At 35.2% G+C, this 15,998-nt stretch overlaps 1 protein-coding gene across 3 annotated transcripts in view; it reads right to left on the bottom strand.

Moving 5' to 3' along the window:
* Positions 1-2,170: 2,170 nt before the first annotated feature.
* GAS2L3 (growth arrest specific 2 like 3) overlaps positions 2,171-15,998 on the bottom strand; it is a 52,255-nt gene continuing 38,427 nt past the window's right edge. For all 3 annotated transcript variants that reach the window (XM_017516498.2, XM_037734194.1, XM_037734189.1), the window contains exons 5-9: positions 14,591-14,732; positions 8,249-8,312; positions 7,137-7,275; positions 5,138-5,245; positions 2,171-3,504 (exon numbers count right to left, since the gene is read on the bottom strand). In XM_017516498.2, coding sequence (XP_017371987.1) covers positions 2,188-3,504; positions 5,138-5,245; positions 7,137-7,275; positions 8,249-8,312; positions 14,591-14,732 — 1,770 coding nt within the window. In that variant the 3' untranslated portion in view covers positions 2,171-2,187. The remainder of the gene's footprint in view (positions 3,505-5,137; positions 5,246-7,136; positions 7,276-8,248; positions 8,313-14,590; positions 14,733-15,998) is intronic.

The following is a 15,998-nucleotide window of genomic DNA, read 5'->3' as shown; positions in this document are numbered from 1 at the left end:
ACTGTAAATTACATAATTTACATATTTATAAATTACATGGTTATAAATTACATATTGTAAAATCTAGGATTCATAGGTTGCCTACGATACCATTCATTTTTTTTTTTTTTTAGTTCTAAAAGTTACTGATAAAGAAGTATTACTTGGTTTTATAAGGGAATACATGATAAAATTCTTCCTGTCTGAAAGATGCAGTAAATATTTCTGATCACTAAAAAAGTAAAGCTTCCAGCACCTCTTGAACATTGACTTCACTTTCCAAAGATGTATGTGTTATCTCTCTCAAAGCCCAAGTCAATAGTCAAGCTAAACCAAGTATTTGGTGACTATCTCTCTAAAGAAGAGAAGTATCAATTATTCTGAAAACTAGCCTGCACCTATCTTTGATTTTTATCTGTACTCTTCAAGCAAAAGATCACTTATCTTTATAGATTAAGTTTTCTTGCTTGGTAATCTAAAGAACATTAGTAGCCAGCTTAAAATGCTTATTCTATGTTTGTACATTTGTGAAAACTATTATTTTTTTCTTTAGAAAACACATTTTAGTTTAAAATAGAGAAACACAAATCTGAATATTGAATAAACTATGATAATTGACAATACTGTAAGGTTATTCAAAACACCCTTAAAACTTTTCAAAGTACATTAATAATTTTTAAATAGTCACAATCCCTTAAAAATAAATTATTTACAAGTATCACCTTAGGTTGATGGAGTTCATGCAGGCGTTACATGATCAGGATATGCTTCTTGAGACAGTCTGCCTACAGTGCAGAAAACTTTGAATATATCCTGTCTACTTGCCATTGGAAAACTGAAGGCAGCATAACTTTATTAATGAAAATTAACATAATTGGGGCCGGTCTCAGTGGCTCATGCCTGTAATCCCAGCACTTTGGGAGGCTGAGGCAGGCAGATCACAAGGTCAGGAGATCGAGACCATCCTGCTGGCTAACACAGTGAAACCCCATCTCTACTAAAAATACAAAAAAAATTAGCTCGGGATTGGTGGCTTGCGCCTGTAGCCCCAGGTACTCAGGAGACTGAGGCAAGAGAATCACTTGAACCCGGGAGGCAGAGGTTGCAGTGAGCCAAGATTGTGCCACTGTACTCCAGCCTGAACCACAGAGTGAGACTCCGTCTCAAAAAAAAAGAAGAAAAGAAAATTAACCTAATTGGAAGAAATTAATTAAAATTGGTATTGTGCTATCTAGAGGAAAAATAATCTCATAATTTTTACATATCGTAACTCTAAAATTATTTTAATATCATCTTAGTTTTAAAGTTGTTACAACATAATTCTGATGTTTCACATTATCTTAATGGAAAATGTCAGATCTGCACTCACAGGAAATTACATTATAAAAAATTATTCTTAATATGCTAAAAGCTACTGTATCAGTTTCCCCTGTCACATTGCACAACATATAAAATATAAGGTGTCTAAGTTTTTATAGATAATATAAAAATTGTTTACAAAATTTGTTTATATATCAATAAGTTAATTTTTTTTTACCAAAAATATTGGTAACAAAATATTACCAATGTAAATATAAGCCACGTAAAATAATCAGTTCCTTCTAATTTGGAAAGCTTTAAAAATTAAATAATAAAAATCCTACTTAATACAGAGTAATGCCAAGCTAATCAGCAGCAGCAATGACTTAGTATTGTTGGATCAGGCAGCCCTGATCAGAAAATTAAATTAAGTGCCTTTTGTAGGGCAAATGCCAAACCGTTGTTTTTTTGTTTTTTTTTTTAACCAAAATGCAATTAACTAATAGTAAGAGCACCACTGTCAATATTAGCAGGTATATAAACTCCATATTTAATACATACTAAAAAATATAGCAACTATTGTTAAAATTCTTGTAGTGTTAAATAACTTTTACATTTCCTGTAAAAGGCAGATGTTAACAAAGATCCTATAGACTGAAAATCATATACATGTCTATTATTAATAAAAACCTTGCAGTGATTTTTCAACTGTTTGCTTCAGAAGGGTTCCTTCTGGTGAATTCAGATATGTGAATTCTGATGAGCCCTTTCCTCATCCCAGCCTCCATCCCCCATATCTTATCCTTAGTGTCTGCATCTATTTGGACAAACACAAATAGGAGAAACTTTTAAGATGTGAAGCTAAGACATTCACTCTTCCTTTTCTGTTTTCTTATAATGACTATGTATTTATTTTCTAGGTTTCTTACTTCCAGTCATGACAAAATAATGGTCATCATCTTCCTTTTTCTTTGCAGTAGTTTTTTTATCCCCACTAGCCACATCCTTAACAGATATGGGTGATTTCCTGGTTGAAACTGGGGTTTTGCCACTTTTGGGAGGCCCTTTAGTTGAATGCTGGCCCTTAGCGACGGTCTGTGCTGACTTTGGTGCGGTTTCTGTTTTGGTAGAAGACTGCGGAAGGCTCACGATGGACAGGGGGGTACGGCTAGGAGACTTCGAGGGGCTGAGTCCTGTCTTCTGGCATGCACTTTTATTCTGAGACTGCTTTTTGGCAACAGAAACTATATTCTTATCTTTCAATTTCTGTGTAGCTTTCACAGGAGAAACTGAGGACACAGAAACTGGCTGATTTAAATTCAAGGCCGATTTAAGTTTCTGTGCTGGGACTGGCCTTGCTTGTGGGGCTCCATCGGATGGTTGAGACTGTGTTCCTAGACCTATGCCTATGGTTTTGGAACTGGGTTTTGTCATTTTTGCAGAGGACTGGAAAGAAGGTTTAGGCCTTACAGGTAAATTTGCTTTAGGTAGCTTGGGGCACTTTGATGAATTTGAATGTGCAGCTAAGTGAAATACTGCATCATTTCTCGAAGAAATATGATTATGTTTCATATACTTAGGTTGAGTTTTTCCAGAGCACTTATTTGGCAAAAGTGTGGACTCAGGCAGAGCTGCTGAATTCTGGGCTGGAATAACCTTGGCCTTAGGAACACTGGGGGATGGAATACATTTTCTCAGTGACTTAGATACACAAGGTGCAATTCTTGGTGAAGAAGTGTTTTTACCTACTGGATTTAATGAAGCAAGTGAAGATGATACATTGTTTGAACAAGCCTGCGGTTTCTTTGTTACACCTTTTGAAGACCTGAGCTTGGGATGAGAAGATGCTGCTGGAGAATTTGGAAATTTAGAATGGACTGACATGGAGCCCATATTACCTCCTTTCAGTGAAGATGCTGGCAGCAGTGCACCTGATGGACAACCCTGTTTTTCTTTGCTTTTTGGAATACTAACTGGGACGCTGGGTTTTGAATTTTGTTTCTGAAACATGCTAACTGCTGACAAAGGATTCATTTCAGGAGGCTGAGGAGTTCTGGCAGGCGAATCAGGTACACTTTCATTAGAAACTCCTTTTTGAAATGCTAAAATTTTTTGTTCTAGTGTAGCAAACTGTAATATTCGACAGGGGTCATATTTCAGCAGAAATCCTTGAAGAGTATCCCAGCCTCCACCAACACGAACCATGACATGTTTTCCATGAAGCATCTGCCCCCAAAGGAAAATAAAAAGTAAAGCTGTAATACTATGAGGTTTACAGTTACAATTCATTAGCAGTTACAATTTGTGATGTCTGTGATCTATAAAATTCAGAGCATTTGCCAACAGCTTCACTACAAATTGACAGTTTCTTGTATTATTAACATATTAAACTTAATTCATATTCAATTATGCATCTAACAATACAAAGTCTTCCAATTTGTACAGAAGGTATTTATATATAACTTGCATCCTAAAAATCCAAGTTATTGCAAGAGCAGTACTGTTCAATGAAAAGTTGAATATTAAAGGAAGGAGATAGGAGAGAAGGAAAGAGAGGGAAGGAAGGAAAAACAAAGACATAGGAAAAATGCCTCATAATAAGGAAAAACTAATTCTTGACTAAAGATCAAATGACTAAACCATGTACTTCACAATTTAAAATTATTTTTATATGTATTATATCAATTTAAGCTTTAAAGCATTTTGGTATAATTTATTATTGTTTTTTCTTTGCAGATGAGAAAATTATGGTTCTGAAAGATTAAGGAATTTTTCCCAAGTCATATAGCTTGGTCTGGCCTCAAATGTATGAGCTACCCCTAACCCACATAGTACTTTTGTGAAGACATCCTGGCTCTGCCAGTATATCTCAAGTTGGGTTTTAGGGCCCTGTCCATTCAGCAGGCAAATCTGCACAATTTGTATGAGATTACAAATTTTAACTCTAAGTCTTATGTTCTGTGCACTACCACATCATACTGCCTTTAAAAAAAAAAAAAAAAAAAGCTAATTAAAGAAAGCACATGTGAATGTTTCTGTATGAGCTAGGTAGGGCTGAGGAGGTAATAATAATATGTGAAATAGAAGAATATATGTATGGTGAGATTATACTTTTAAATACTTTTATCTTATTTTCCTAAATTGGAAATAAGACAGCTCTTGTATGGGAAGTGAAAAGAATGATGAACAGGTGAAATTTCAATCTCCTTACCAGCAAAAGGAACAATTAATCAACTGTAGACGGAACAAAGGAAGGAAATGAACATATATATCAGCACACTGGTGTACATACTGATTCTGTGTCGGTAGAAAAATATTTTCTGTTTAATGCCCAAAGCTTATATTATTATAAACTACAACATTTCTTTTTTTTCCCCTATGAATACTCAATCTTATTAGATATTTTATTTTTTCTTCTTATGATGGAAAATTATTCCTTTTTCTAAGAAAACTGGAGAAATAAGTTCCTTGGGGTCTACAAGGAATTTTCCCCTATGATATTCAATGTCTAAATAATCTTAATTCATATTCAATTATGCATCTAACAATACAAAGTCTTCCAATTTGTACAGAAGGTATTTATATATAACTTGCATCCTAAAAATCCAAGTTATTGCAAGAGCAGTACTGTTAAGTACTATTGAAGTTAATTGTTTGCTGTGTAATGAGTGTTTACCTAAATTTATTATATACTCATAAAAGAAATTACTCTTTGTTTTCCCTGTACAGTGAAATCCTTCCATTAATAGCATCTATTTCAATTTTTTTTAAGTAAAAGGGGAAGCAAAAGGTTAGTAAAGCAATAAATCCAATTTCAAAACAGTATTTATGTCTAAATAAAATGTAAATAGTGACTTACTCTTATAAAGAGTATTTTATCCCCTAGTCGGTATCGTCCCTCAGATAAATACTCAATAGAAAATCGATGAGAACAACTACAAGGAGGGTCTTCAGCAATATGTTTAACCTAAGATGATGAATAAATACAATTTAGTGCTTGTTACAAAAAGCATTTCGTTTAAACTGCAATATTATTTGATAGCTAAGGAAAACCAAACTCAAAGATAAAAATTTAAGACAGTTCGACAATTTAATCTCTTCTCCTGTGCTTGTAAACAAATACTGAGATTAGACATTGCTAATCTAACATAAAAGCCAGCAGTGATGAAGTCAGTCTCTCTCTCTCTCTCTCATTTACCAAACCAAACCACTGCCCTGAGGGCAAAAAATTGCTTTCAATTTTTCACCATTCTAAGTCCTAATGTAAGAAACACTTTCGTTTATCCTTTTTCCCTCTTCAACTACAATAAAAATGAAAAAGTAATATTTTTGTAGCTCTTAATATTTGTCTGTTTCTTTTTCAAAAGTTTATGGCATTTTCCATTGCCAATAGCAAACCCTAAGTACAGTTTACTAGAATTTAAAAGCACCAGGTTTCATAATTTTAAAAAATGTTGCTAATGGGGCAAATGGTATTTCATGTTGTTTTAATCTGATTTTCTTGATTATCAGCAAGTTTCAACACTGCACTTTCTTCTCGTGTGAACACAGACCTTGCCCATTTACTTACTGCAATGTTTTTCTTATCAAACTTTGTAAGGTCTTTATATAATATGGAAATGAACCCACTGTATTTTCCACTTGATAAAAATATTTTCTGAATGTTTCCTTTTTATTTATCATTCTTTAAGGTTATATGAGATTCAAAATAAATTTTATTTTCTACCTACTGCATTCTTTCTGCTTCCCATGTTGATAATGACAGTCTACACACACACACACACACACACACACACACACACACACACACACATGTATATACATATATCAATAGCATAATATAGATATTTTGGCCAGATAAAACAGTTGTTCATTCTGACATATTCTTAATCTGTCTTGCAAGGTTATCTGATAGTTTTACCATAGACTTTTACTACATTAAACAAAACAAAGCAACACTTTAAAAGTGTTTATTAGTAATGATTTATTTCTTAATTTTGTAAATTTCACACTTTCATACAATCCTGCAGCCTTTGAATAGTTCTAAACAACAGTCTAAGCAGAAAATTTTCATGCTCAGTTCACCTTCACTGTTCATATTGTAATCACTGCAGGAGACCCACAACCCAAGGAATGGCAATTCTATTAACTTCTACCTAACGAACAGATAAAGTAAGAAGACTGTCCAGTTGTAACCCATCATCTAACAAGTATGCATATATTCTGCAGGAGAGAATCCTCAAAAAGAAAACTCATCAATCCTCCCTCACAACTTCTCCTCCTCCTGTACTCTCAAGTATCAGTATACCAACTACTTAGAGAAACTTTGGAAATCACTCTAGATTTTCTCTTTCTCTCTCTCTCTCACAATCAGTCACTAATTCCTGTCAATTCTCCTAACAATTCCTGCTAAATATGGCTTATATTTGTTCCTTTTGCTCCATCCCCACTATTGCTGCTCAAGTTCAAGCTCTCATCTTATGCCTGGATTATTACCATAAAACCAATATAACCTCTACATGACCATGAGAATATTCCTTATAATTTGCAAATCAGATTACAATACCACCAGACTGAAAAAAGAATCAATGATCTCTTGTGGTCTCTAGTACTCTTCATGATGAGTTCCAAGCCCCACCACTCAACTACACATTTATTCCTTATCATACACAAGCAATAAGAAATCACCTTTAAAATATAATGCCCTGAATTCATCAGAGAAGAGAATAGCACTGGTTTATATTCTGAATAAGAAACACTTTCTTTTAAAAATAGCATCACCTGTAGCAAACTAGAAGTGCTTAAAACTATGAGGCTTCAAGGTATCATGGTCAAAAGAAAGTATAGCAACTACTTACAGCTTCATGTAGCTCTTCATGCTGACAGCATGATTTTGGAATGCTGATGGAATCTTCAGCCCCTGAAGTATTAAGCAAGGTTTCTTCTAACTCAATTTCTTTCTCAAGTTTTACTAACACTGGTGGCTCAACCCCATATCTGAAAAACAATCGGGAGATCTGATCATTCAAGCAAAGTTGACCCAAGCACTTGCCTGCATATCAAGATGGATTTTCTTTCTGAAGTAAAGTCCATATGATCCTCTTCTACCAATTGTTTCACTGGAATATTTGAAAATGCTTTTTAATGTCTCATAGATTGCAAAGTATCTATATGATAATCCTCACATCACAGCATATATTTCAGTTCTGGATGCTCCCAACATTCTACCTGGGATCCTGAAACATGGCTTCAAATGAGCTGGTGAGTAAAGATAGAACTGAAGTAGGTATGGGAGACACCACGCCTTGGCCTTCTATCAGATCCTTTCTGTGTTCAGAGGACTTGCTTTCCCCTGAACTACCTTAGACTACGTGCTCTTACCCTACTCTTAATCTAAAAAATTTAAGTAACTACTCCCATAGTTTAACAGTAAATGAATATAAGCCATATTGAGAACCCGGATGTTGACATATGCTCATGCAAACAGAAAAGTTAATAAAGAAACAAAAAGACAGGCCGGGAGCGGTGGCTCAAGCCTGTAATCCCAGCACTTTGGGAGGCCAAGGCGGGTGGATCACGAGGTCAAGAGATGGAGACCATCCTGGTCAACATGGTGAAACCCCATCTCTACTAAAAAAATACAAAAAATTAGCTGGGCATGGTGGCGCGTGCCTGTGGTCCCAGCTACTCAGGAGGCTGAGGCAGGAGAATTGCCTGAACCCAGGAGGCGGAGGTTGCGGTGAGCCGAGATCGCGCCATTGCACTCCAGCCTGGGTAACAAGAGCGAAACTCTGTCCCAAAAAAAAAAAAAAAAAAAAAAAAAAAAAAAAAAAAAAAAAAAGAAACAAAAAGATAAAATATAAAAAGTTAAGAAAATGTTTTTATTTATAGAAAATAGTGTTCTAAGCTAAAATTCGTAGCTTTAAAATATTTTTAACATTGAAATTCTAAAATATTGTGGAATACATACCTTGACACAATTCGACCAATTTCAAGAAGACAAAGATACACCTGTCTTGGATCTTTGTGCAAAACTGTGGAAAAATAAAATGACCTATTTTGTAGAGCAAAATTAAATTTGGAAACATACTTCTGTCATGGAAGAAGAGAGTTAAATAAAAAAGAATAATAATGAAGATGGTGGGTTTACTTGTTTAGAAAAAAATGAAGAAAATACACTTTTATTTTTTCTACATATTATCTTTGACAAGTGATTTTTTTTTTAATAAAAACAGCTAATAAGAAGAGAATGAAAAATTACCATGGACCTTTATTTGCACAGCAGTTAAAGTCTAAAAAATTAAGGGCTTAGTAATATTACTTATGTTTCAGATCTTTCAACAAGAGATACCATTAAAAGACATATATTACCTCAATTTTATTTTAAGCTATCTTTAGCAAAGGATTATGTGCTAATAGCTTTCTCAAACTCTTACGAAGAGAAGAAAGTAATTCCTAACTGATTCTAGGATGACAGTGTTACCCTGATACAAAAGGCAGTCAGATGAAGACGCCGTGAGAAAACTAAAACCCAATATGTCTTATGAATACAGATATAAAAATCTTCAATGAAATACTAGCAAACCAAATCTAGCAGCATATGAAGGAATAATATACCATACAAGTGGCATTTATGGCAGAAATACATTGTTCAATATAAGAAAATCAACCAATGCAATATACTATTAGCGAATAAAGAAAAAAGACACACAATTATCTCAAGAGACAAAGAAGCATTTCAACATTTCATGATTTAAAAAAAAAATGACTGAACAAACGATGAAAAAAAGGAAAGTTTCTCAATCTGATAAAGGACACCTAGGGAAAACCCACAGCCAATATCATTCTTAAAGGTAAAAATACTGAAAGTCTCCCTCTCAAGACCAGGAAAAGACAAGGATGTCCACTCTTATTATTTCTACTCAGCATTGTATTAGAGGTTGTAATCCTGGCATTTAAGCAAGAAAAATAAATAAATCATATCTAGACTAGAAAGAAAGAAGAAAAACAATCTCTATTAACGGATGACACAGGCCAGACATGGTGGCTCACACCTATAATCCTAGCACTTTGAGAGACTGAGGCAGGAGGATCGCTTGAGGCTAGGAATTTGAGACCAGCCTGGGCAAAAAAGTAAGACTCTCTCTCAACAATTTTTTTTTTTTTAATTAGGCAGCCAGGCGCAGTGGCTCACTCCTATAAATCCCAGCACTTTGGGAGGCCGAGGCAGGCAGAATACAAGGTCAAGAGATCAAGACCATCCTGGTCAACATGGTGAAACCCTGTCTCTATTAAAAATACAAAAATTAGCTGGGCGTGGTGGTACGTGCCTGTAGTCCCAGCTACTCGGGAAGCTAAGGCAGGAGAATTGCTTGAACCCGGGAGGCAGAGGTTGTGGTGAGTCAAGATGGCACCATTTGCACTCTAGCCTGGGCAATGAGAGCAAAACTACACCTTAAAAAAAAAAAAAAAAAAATCCAAGCATGGCTGGGTGCAGTGGTTCATGCCCATAGTCCCAGCACTTAGGGAGGCCTAGATGAGCAGAATGTCTGAGGTCAGAAGTTCGTGACCAGTCTGGCCAACATGGCGAAATCCTATCTCTATTAAAAATACAAAAAAAAATAGCCACCTGTAATCTCAGCTACTCCATAGGGTGAGGCAGAGGAATTTTTTGAACCAGGGAGGTAGAGGTTGCAGTGAGCTGACATTGTGCCAGTGCACTCCAGCCTGGGCAACACAGCAAGACAAAAAAAAAAAATTAGCCAGGCATGGTGGCACACACTTGTAATCCCAGATACTCAAGAGGCTGGGGCAGGAGGATAAATTGAGTTCATGAGTTTAAGACTACAGTGAGCTATTATCATGCCACTATACTCCAGTCCTGGGTGACAGAGTGAGACCCTGCCTCAAAAAATAAAACAAAAAAAACAAAAACAAACAAATGAAAAACAGGTAACATAATCCTATGTATAGAAGAAAACCCTGAAGAATCTACAAAATAACTGTCAGAGCTAATAAGCTAATAAGCTAATAAGCAAGTTGCAGGAGGTAACATCCATACATAAAAATTAGTTGCATACACTGGAAATGAATAGTCTGAAAATGAAATGAAGAAAATAATTCCATTTACAATAGCTTCAAAAAAGAATAAAGTACTTGGAAATAAACTTAATCACGGAAGTGTAACACTTGTACACTGAAAACTACAAAACACTATTGAAAGAAATTTTAAAAGATTATAAATATGAACATATTTATAAACATAAAGGCATCTCATGTTCATGGATTGGAAGATAATATTGTTAAGATAGCAACATTCCCCAAATTGACCTACATATTCAGTATAATCCCTACCAAAATTACGATAGCCTTTTTTTTTTCCAGAAATGGAAAAGCTGATGATAAAATTAATAGGGAATTGCAAAGGGCACAGAAAAACTAAACCAATCTTAAAAAAGAAGAATAAAGTTGGAGACTCATACCTCCCAATTCCAAAACTTACTATGAACTACAGTAATCAAGACAGTGTATCACTGGCATAAGGACAGGTATACAGACCAATGGAATGGAAATAAGTGTCCAGGATCCCATACATTTATGTACAATTAATTTCAACAGGATGCTAAGACAATTCAATAAGGAGAAAACAGCCTTTTCAACAAATGGTGTTGGCACAACTGGACATCTACATGCAAAAGAATGAATTTGAACCCCTACCTCCCACCATATACAAAAATTAACTCAAAATGGATCCATGACCTAAAAGTAAGAGGCAAAAACTGTAACACTTACAGAAGAAAGCATAGGTAAAAAAATGTATTACCTTGATTAGGCAATGGATTTTTAGATGACCAAAAGTATGGGTAAGCCAAAAACAAAAAAACAACAACAAAAAAGATGAATGTCACCAAAATTCAAAACTTTTGTATATCAAAGGACACTATCAGTAAAGTAAAAACATAACCCAAAGGCTAGGAGAAAATATTTGCAAATCCTATTTAATATGGGCCTAGTATCTAAAATACATAAAGAATTCTTGCAAGTTAAAAAAAAAAAAGGATAAATGACTCAAATTTTAAAATAAACAAAGGATTTGAATAGATATTCTCCAAAGAAGTTATACAAGTGGTTAACAAGCATATAAAAAGATGTCCAATGTCCTTAAGGAAATGCAAATCAAAACCACAACAAAATGCTGCTTCACACCCAGTAGGACGGTTATAATAAAAACAAAAACAGGCAATAACAAGTATTAACAAAGATGTGGAGAAATTGGAACACTTGTGCACTGCTGGTGGAAATGTAAAATAGCTTTGAAAATAGCTCCTCAAAAAAGAAAAAAATAAAATTACCATATTATCTTGAAATTCCACTGCTAGATATATTTCCACTGCTAGGTGTACAAATTCCACTTCAAAATTTGCACATAAATGTTCATAGTAACATTATTCATAATAGCCAAAAAGTGGAAACAATCCAAATGTCTACTAGCTGATGAATGGACTAAAAAAATATGGCATATCTATACAATGGAATATTAGTCTACCATAAAAAGGAATAAAATACTGTTACATGATGCTACAACATGAATGAACCACGGTGCTAAGTACAAGAAACAGACAAAAAAGGCCACATATTGTATGATTCTATTTATATGAAACATCCAGAATATGCAAATCCATAAAGACAGAGAATAGTGCTTACCTTGGCATGAGGGAAGAGAATATTTGGGACTAATTGCTAATAGGTATAGATTTTCTAGAAATGTTCTGAAATTAGATAGTAGTAATGAATGTACAACATAGTGAATATACAAAAAACCACTGAAATGTACACGTTATGAATTTTACATTCTGTATATCATATCTCAATTTTTATGCTACTACAAAAGGAACCTAATACATTTAAAAATGGTTAAGATAGTAACTTTTTTTTGACGGGTTTCACTCTTTCACCCAGGCTGGAATGTGGTGGAGCTATCTTGGCTCACTGCAACCTCCGCCTCCCAGGTTCAAGCAATTCTCCTGCCTCAGCCTCCTGAATAGCTGGGACTACAGGTGTGCGCCACCACACTCAGCTAATTTTTGTAGAGATGGGGTTTTGCCATGTTGGCCAGGATGGTCTCGAACTCCTGACCTCAGGTGATCTGCCCATTGTCAGATCAGTGGCAGCATTAGATTCTCATAGGAGCTCGAACCTTATGAGATTCCATTACAGGCATGAACCACTATGCCCGGCCTAAGATAGCAAATTTTATGTGCATTTAATACAATTTTTAAAATAAAAATACATTTAAAAGGAAATACAATACAAAGGTAAACAGAGATCCTTAAAAAAGATTTTTTCAAGCCTGATCATAGAACACATACTAAATGCAATGATATAGTAACTGTGGATCATCTACCTTTCTGTTCCAGTCCTTAAAGTTACAAGCTCTAGGAAACTTCTGAATCCTAATCTAATTATGTGCAACATGTGCATGAGTTGCATGTGCACTGATTCCACCAATAGAAATGGTAATTGTTCTTTGATTTATGAATAGTATTTATTACATACCCCAAGCACAAAGTATATGCTTTCAAAGCAATAAAAAGCCTACATTTGAGTTTAAAATTCATACCAAAAGAGAAATTTATCCTAAAATTTTTATTAAACTTGTTTTCGTAAAAACTTTCTAAGTACCTTAAAATAGTATATTTGTTTCATAAAATAGCTTTGAGTTGCTAGCAAAGCGTAAAAAATTAAGAGGCTTATCTCTGAGACCTTTGGAGAGTAAAACATTAGCTCTTCGGTTCAATGCCTAGAAATGAATTACTGGTATTGACATTGCTTTACTTAGTCCTATAATGACCTTCAGGACAGTGAGAAGATGCCTTCCACTGAAAATGAGAAGTATACAACAATCTTATGTCCTTTCAGAAACAATAAACTAGAGCTAGAGAATTCAAAGCATTTCCACTTTCTTTTGATCTCTAGAAAGTAGATGTGCCATTACATAAACTACACTGTCAATAATGATCAGCCTACCTGGATCTAAAGCAAGATGCAAACAGAGGGATAAAATAGCATCCCATGCTTGCTCTACACTTGATAGGGGTGCCCAGATGCAGAGCAAATGGGAGGCAGCTTACCCTGTGTGCGGGCAATAAGGGTGTGCACTGTCAGGAGAGAATTGTAAAACAATAAAATAATATAACCAACTAAAAGTCAGTTTGCTTTTTACTATTACCACAAACCAGCAATTCTAAACAATGTCAGTGATAAAAAAGAAACCTCTCTATCATCGATGGGCATTTGGGTTGGTTCCAGCTCTTTGCTATTGTAAACAGTGCTGCAATGAACATTTGTGTACACGTGTCCTTATAGTAGAACGATTTATAATCCTTTGGATATATACCCAGTAATGGGATTGCTGGGTCAAATGTTGAACAATGAGAACACATGGACACAGGGAGGGGAGGACTACACACTGGGGTCAGTTGGGGGAAATAGGGGAGGGATGGTGGGGGATGGGGAGTCGGGGAGAGATGGCAAGAGGAGAGACGCCAGATGTAGGTGATGGGGACGAAGGCAGCAAATCACACTGCCATGTGTGTACCTATGCAACAATCTTGCATGTTCTTCACATGTACCTCAAAACCTAAAATGCAATAAATAAAATAAATAAATGGAAAAATAAATAAATAAATAAAATAAAAAAAGAAACCTCTACCAGGGCAGACAGCTCCCACAGCCACTGCCCGTGGCACACTGCTGCACTTACCACATTATGAATTCAGTGTGTGGGGGTGGGCTGTGGGTGTGTATGTACACATATATAAATGCTTTCAAATATAGTATAAAACTTAAATATCTACCATTTTAGTCACTGCACAGATACTTCTGTTGACTTAAAGGAAATGAAACTGACTTAAAGGAAATAAAAGCTAAACACCACAATTATACATTATTAGGCCTTCTGTCACTTTCATAATTATCTGTTTAAAGGGAAGTTACTATTAATTTAGACTTGGTAGAGTAATTCTTAATGAAAATATTAATTACAAAAGCATTAGCCTAGGACCCTCCTGTAGCCAACTCATTTAGGAATTTAGAATTTTAAGGCATTATAGATACATAAAATCTTTAACACTAAGTGAAAAGGTTAATATATTTGATTTAGTATCTGATTCTCCAATAGTTTTACATATATTTAAAGTATACATTTAAGATGAGGCATTTGAGTCCTTATTTTGAAAGAAATATTAGAGGTGACAGATATTAAGACATCCTAATAAGCATTAAAAACAAGAATAACAACAATATCACTTACCTAAACCTTCAGATTCAAAAAGGTAAGTTTCATCAATCCCAATGTTCCTACACCAGTGAAGGAAGTTTGCTGTATTGTCTCGAGCAAAGAATGAACCTGATGCAGCATCTTTCTTACAGGGCACTTTTCTCATTGGAAAGTTCTAGGAAAGACAAAATGGTTTCAAAAATGTATCAAGGATATTTTCATTAAATATTCATTTTGTTATTACTAAACAAATGTTTAATCCACCACTTGTAGCTAAAAAGTACACAACTTTAGAGAAAAAAGATACTTTCAAAAACTATTTTATCTTATTTAAAGCAGAGGTCCCCAACCCCTGGGCCACAGACTGGTACCAGTCCATGGCCTGTTAGGAACCAGGCCGCACAGCAGGAGGTGAGCAGTGGATAAGCATGCATTAACACCTGAGCTCCGCCTCCTGTCACATCAGCGGCGGCATTAGATTCTCATAGGAGCTCGAACCCTATTGTGAACTGCACATGCAAGGGATCTAGGTTGCATGCTCCTTATGAGAATCTAATGCCTGATGATCTGAAGTGGAACAGTTTCATCCCAAAACCAACCCCCAGCCAAATCTGTGGAAAAACTGTCTTCCATGAAACTGGATGATGATCACAGAACACATACTAAATGCAATGATACAGTAATTGTGGATCATCTACCTTTCTGTTCCAGTCCTTAAAGTTAGAAACTCTAGGAAACTTATGAATCCTAATCTAATAATGTGCAATGTGTGTGTGAAGATTGGGGAGTGCTATTTTATATTCCGGAAAATGATTCATAGAAAAACAATTTGGTCAAAATTAGCAGTAGGGTCCCTCACCTCTTTTATAAAATGACACAAGAATCTTAATTAAAATTAAAACTGACAGCCTAATAATTGCAAAGTACATCTCTATGGTATGTCTCTCTATACATAGTTTAATACAAACCTCAAATTATTGCTATGTTAAAAGTTAACAGATGGGCATGATGGCTCACTTGTAATCCCATCACTTTGGGAGGCTAAAGGAGAAGGACTGCTTGAGGCTAGGATTTCAAGACCAGCCTGGGCAACATAGTGTGACCTCATCTCTACAAAACATTTTTTTAAATATTAGTCATGTGTGGTGACCTGTAGCTAAAGTCCCAGCTGCTCAGGAGGCTGCGGTGAGAGGATCACTTGAGCCTAGGTGTTCCAGGATGCAGTAAACTATGATCATGCCACTATACTCCAGCCTGGGCAACATAGCAAGACTCATTCTCAAAAAATAAAAATAAAAAGGAACCACAGACACCCATTTTTGCTTACTTCCTTCCATGCAGATTCATAAAGATGGTTCTGAGTTTCTTGAGAAGACTATCAAATAAGGAAGTAGTTGCTCCTTCTTAATTAAAGTTCTTTGAAAACTGATGATCTAAGTTA

The sequence above is a fragment of the Cebus imitator genome, unplaced genomic scaffold, assembly GCF_001604975.1.
Source record: "Cebus imitator isolate Cc_AM_T3 unplaced genomic scaffold, Cebus_imitator-1.0 Scaffold18, whole genome shotgun sequence".
NCBI classification, from domain to species: Eukaryota; Metazoa; Chordata; class Mammalia; order Primates; family Cebidae; genus Cebus; species Cebus imitator.
The sequence above is the reverse complement of the archived record's forward strand: the minus strand, read 5'-3'. Positions and strand labels throughout refer to the sequence as shown.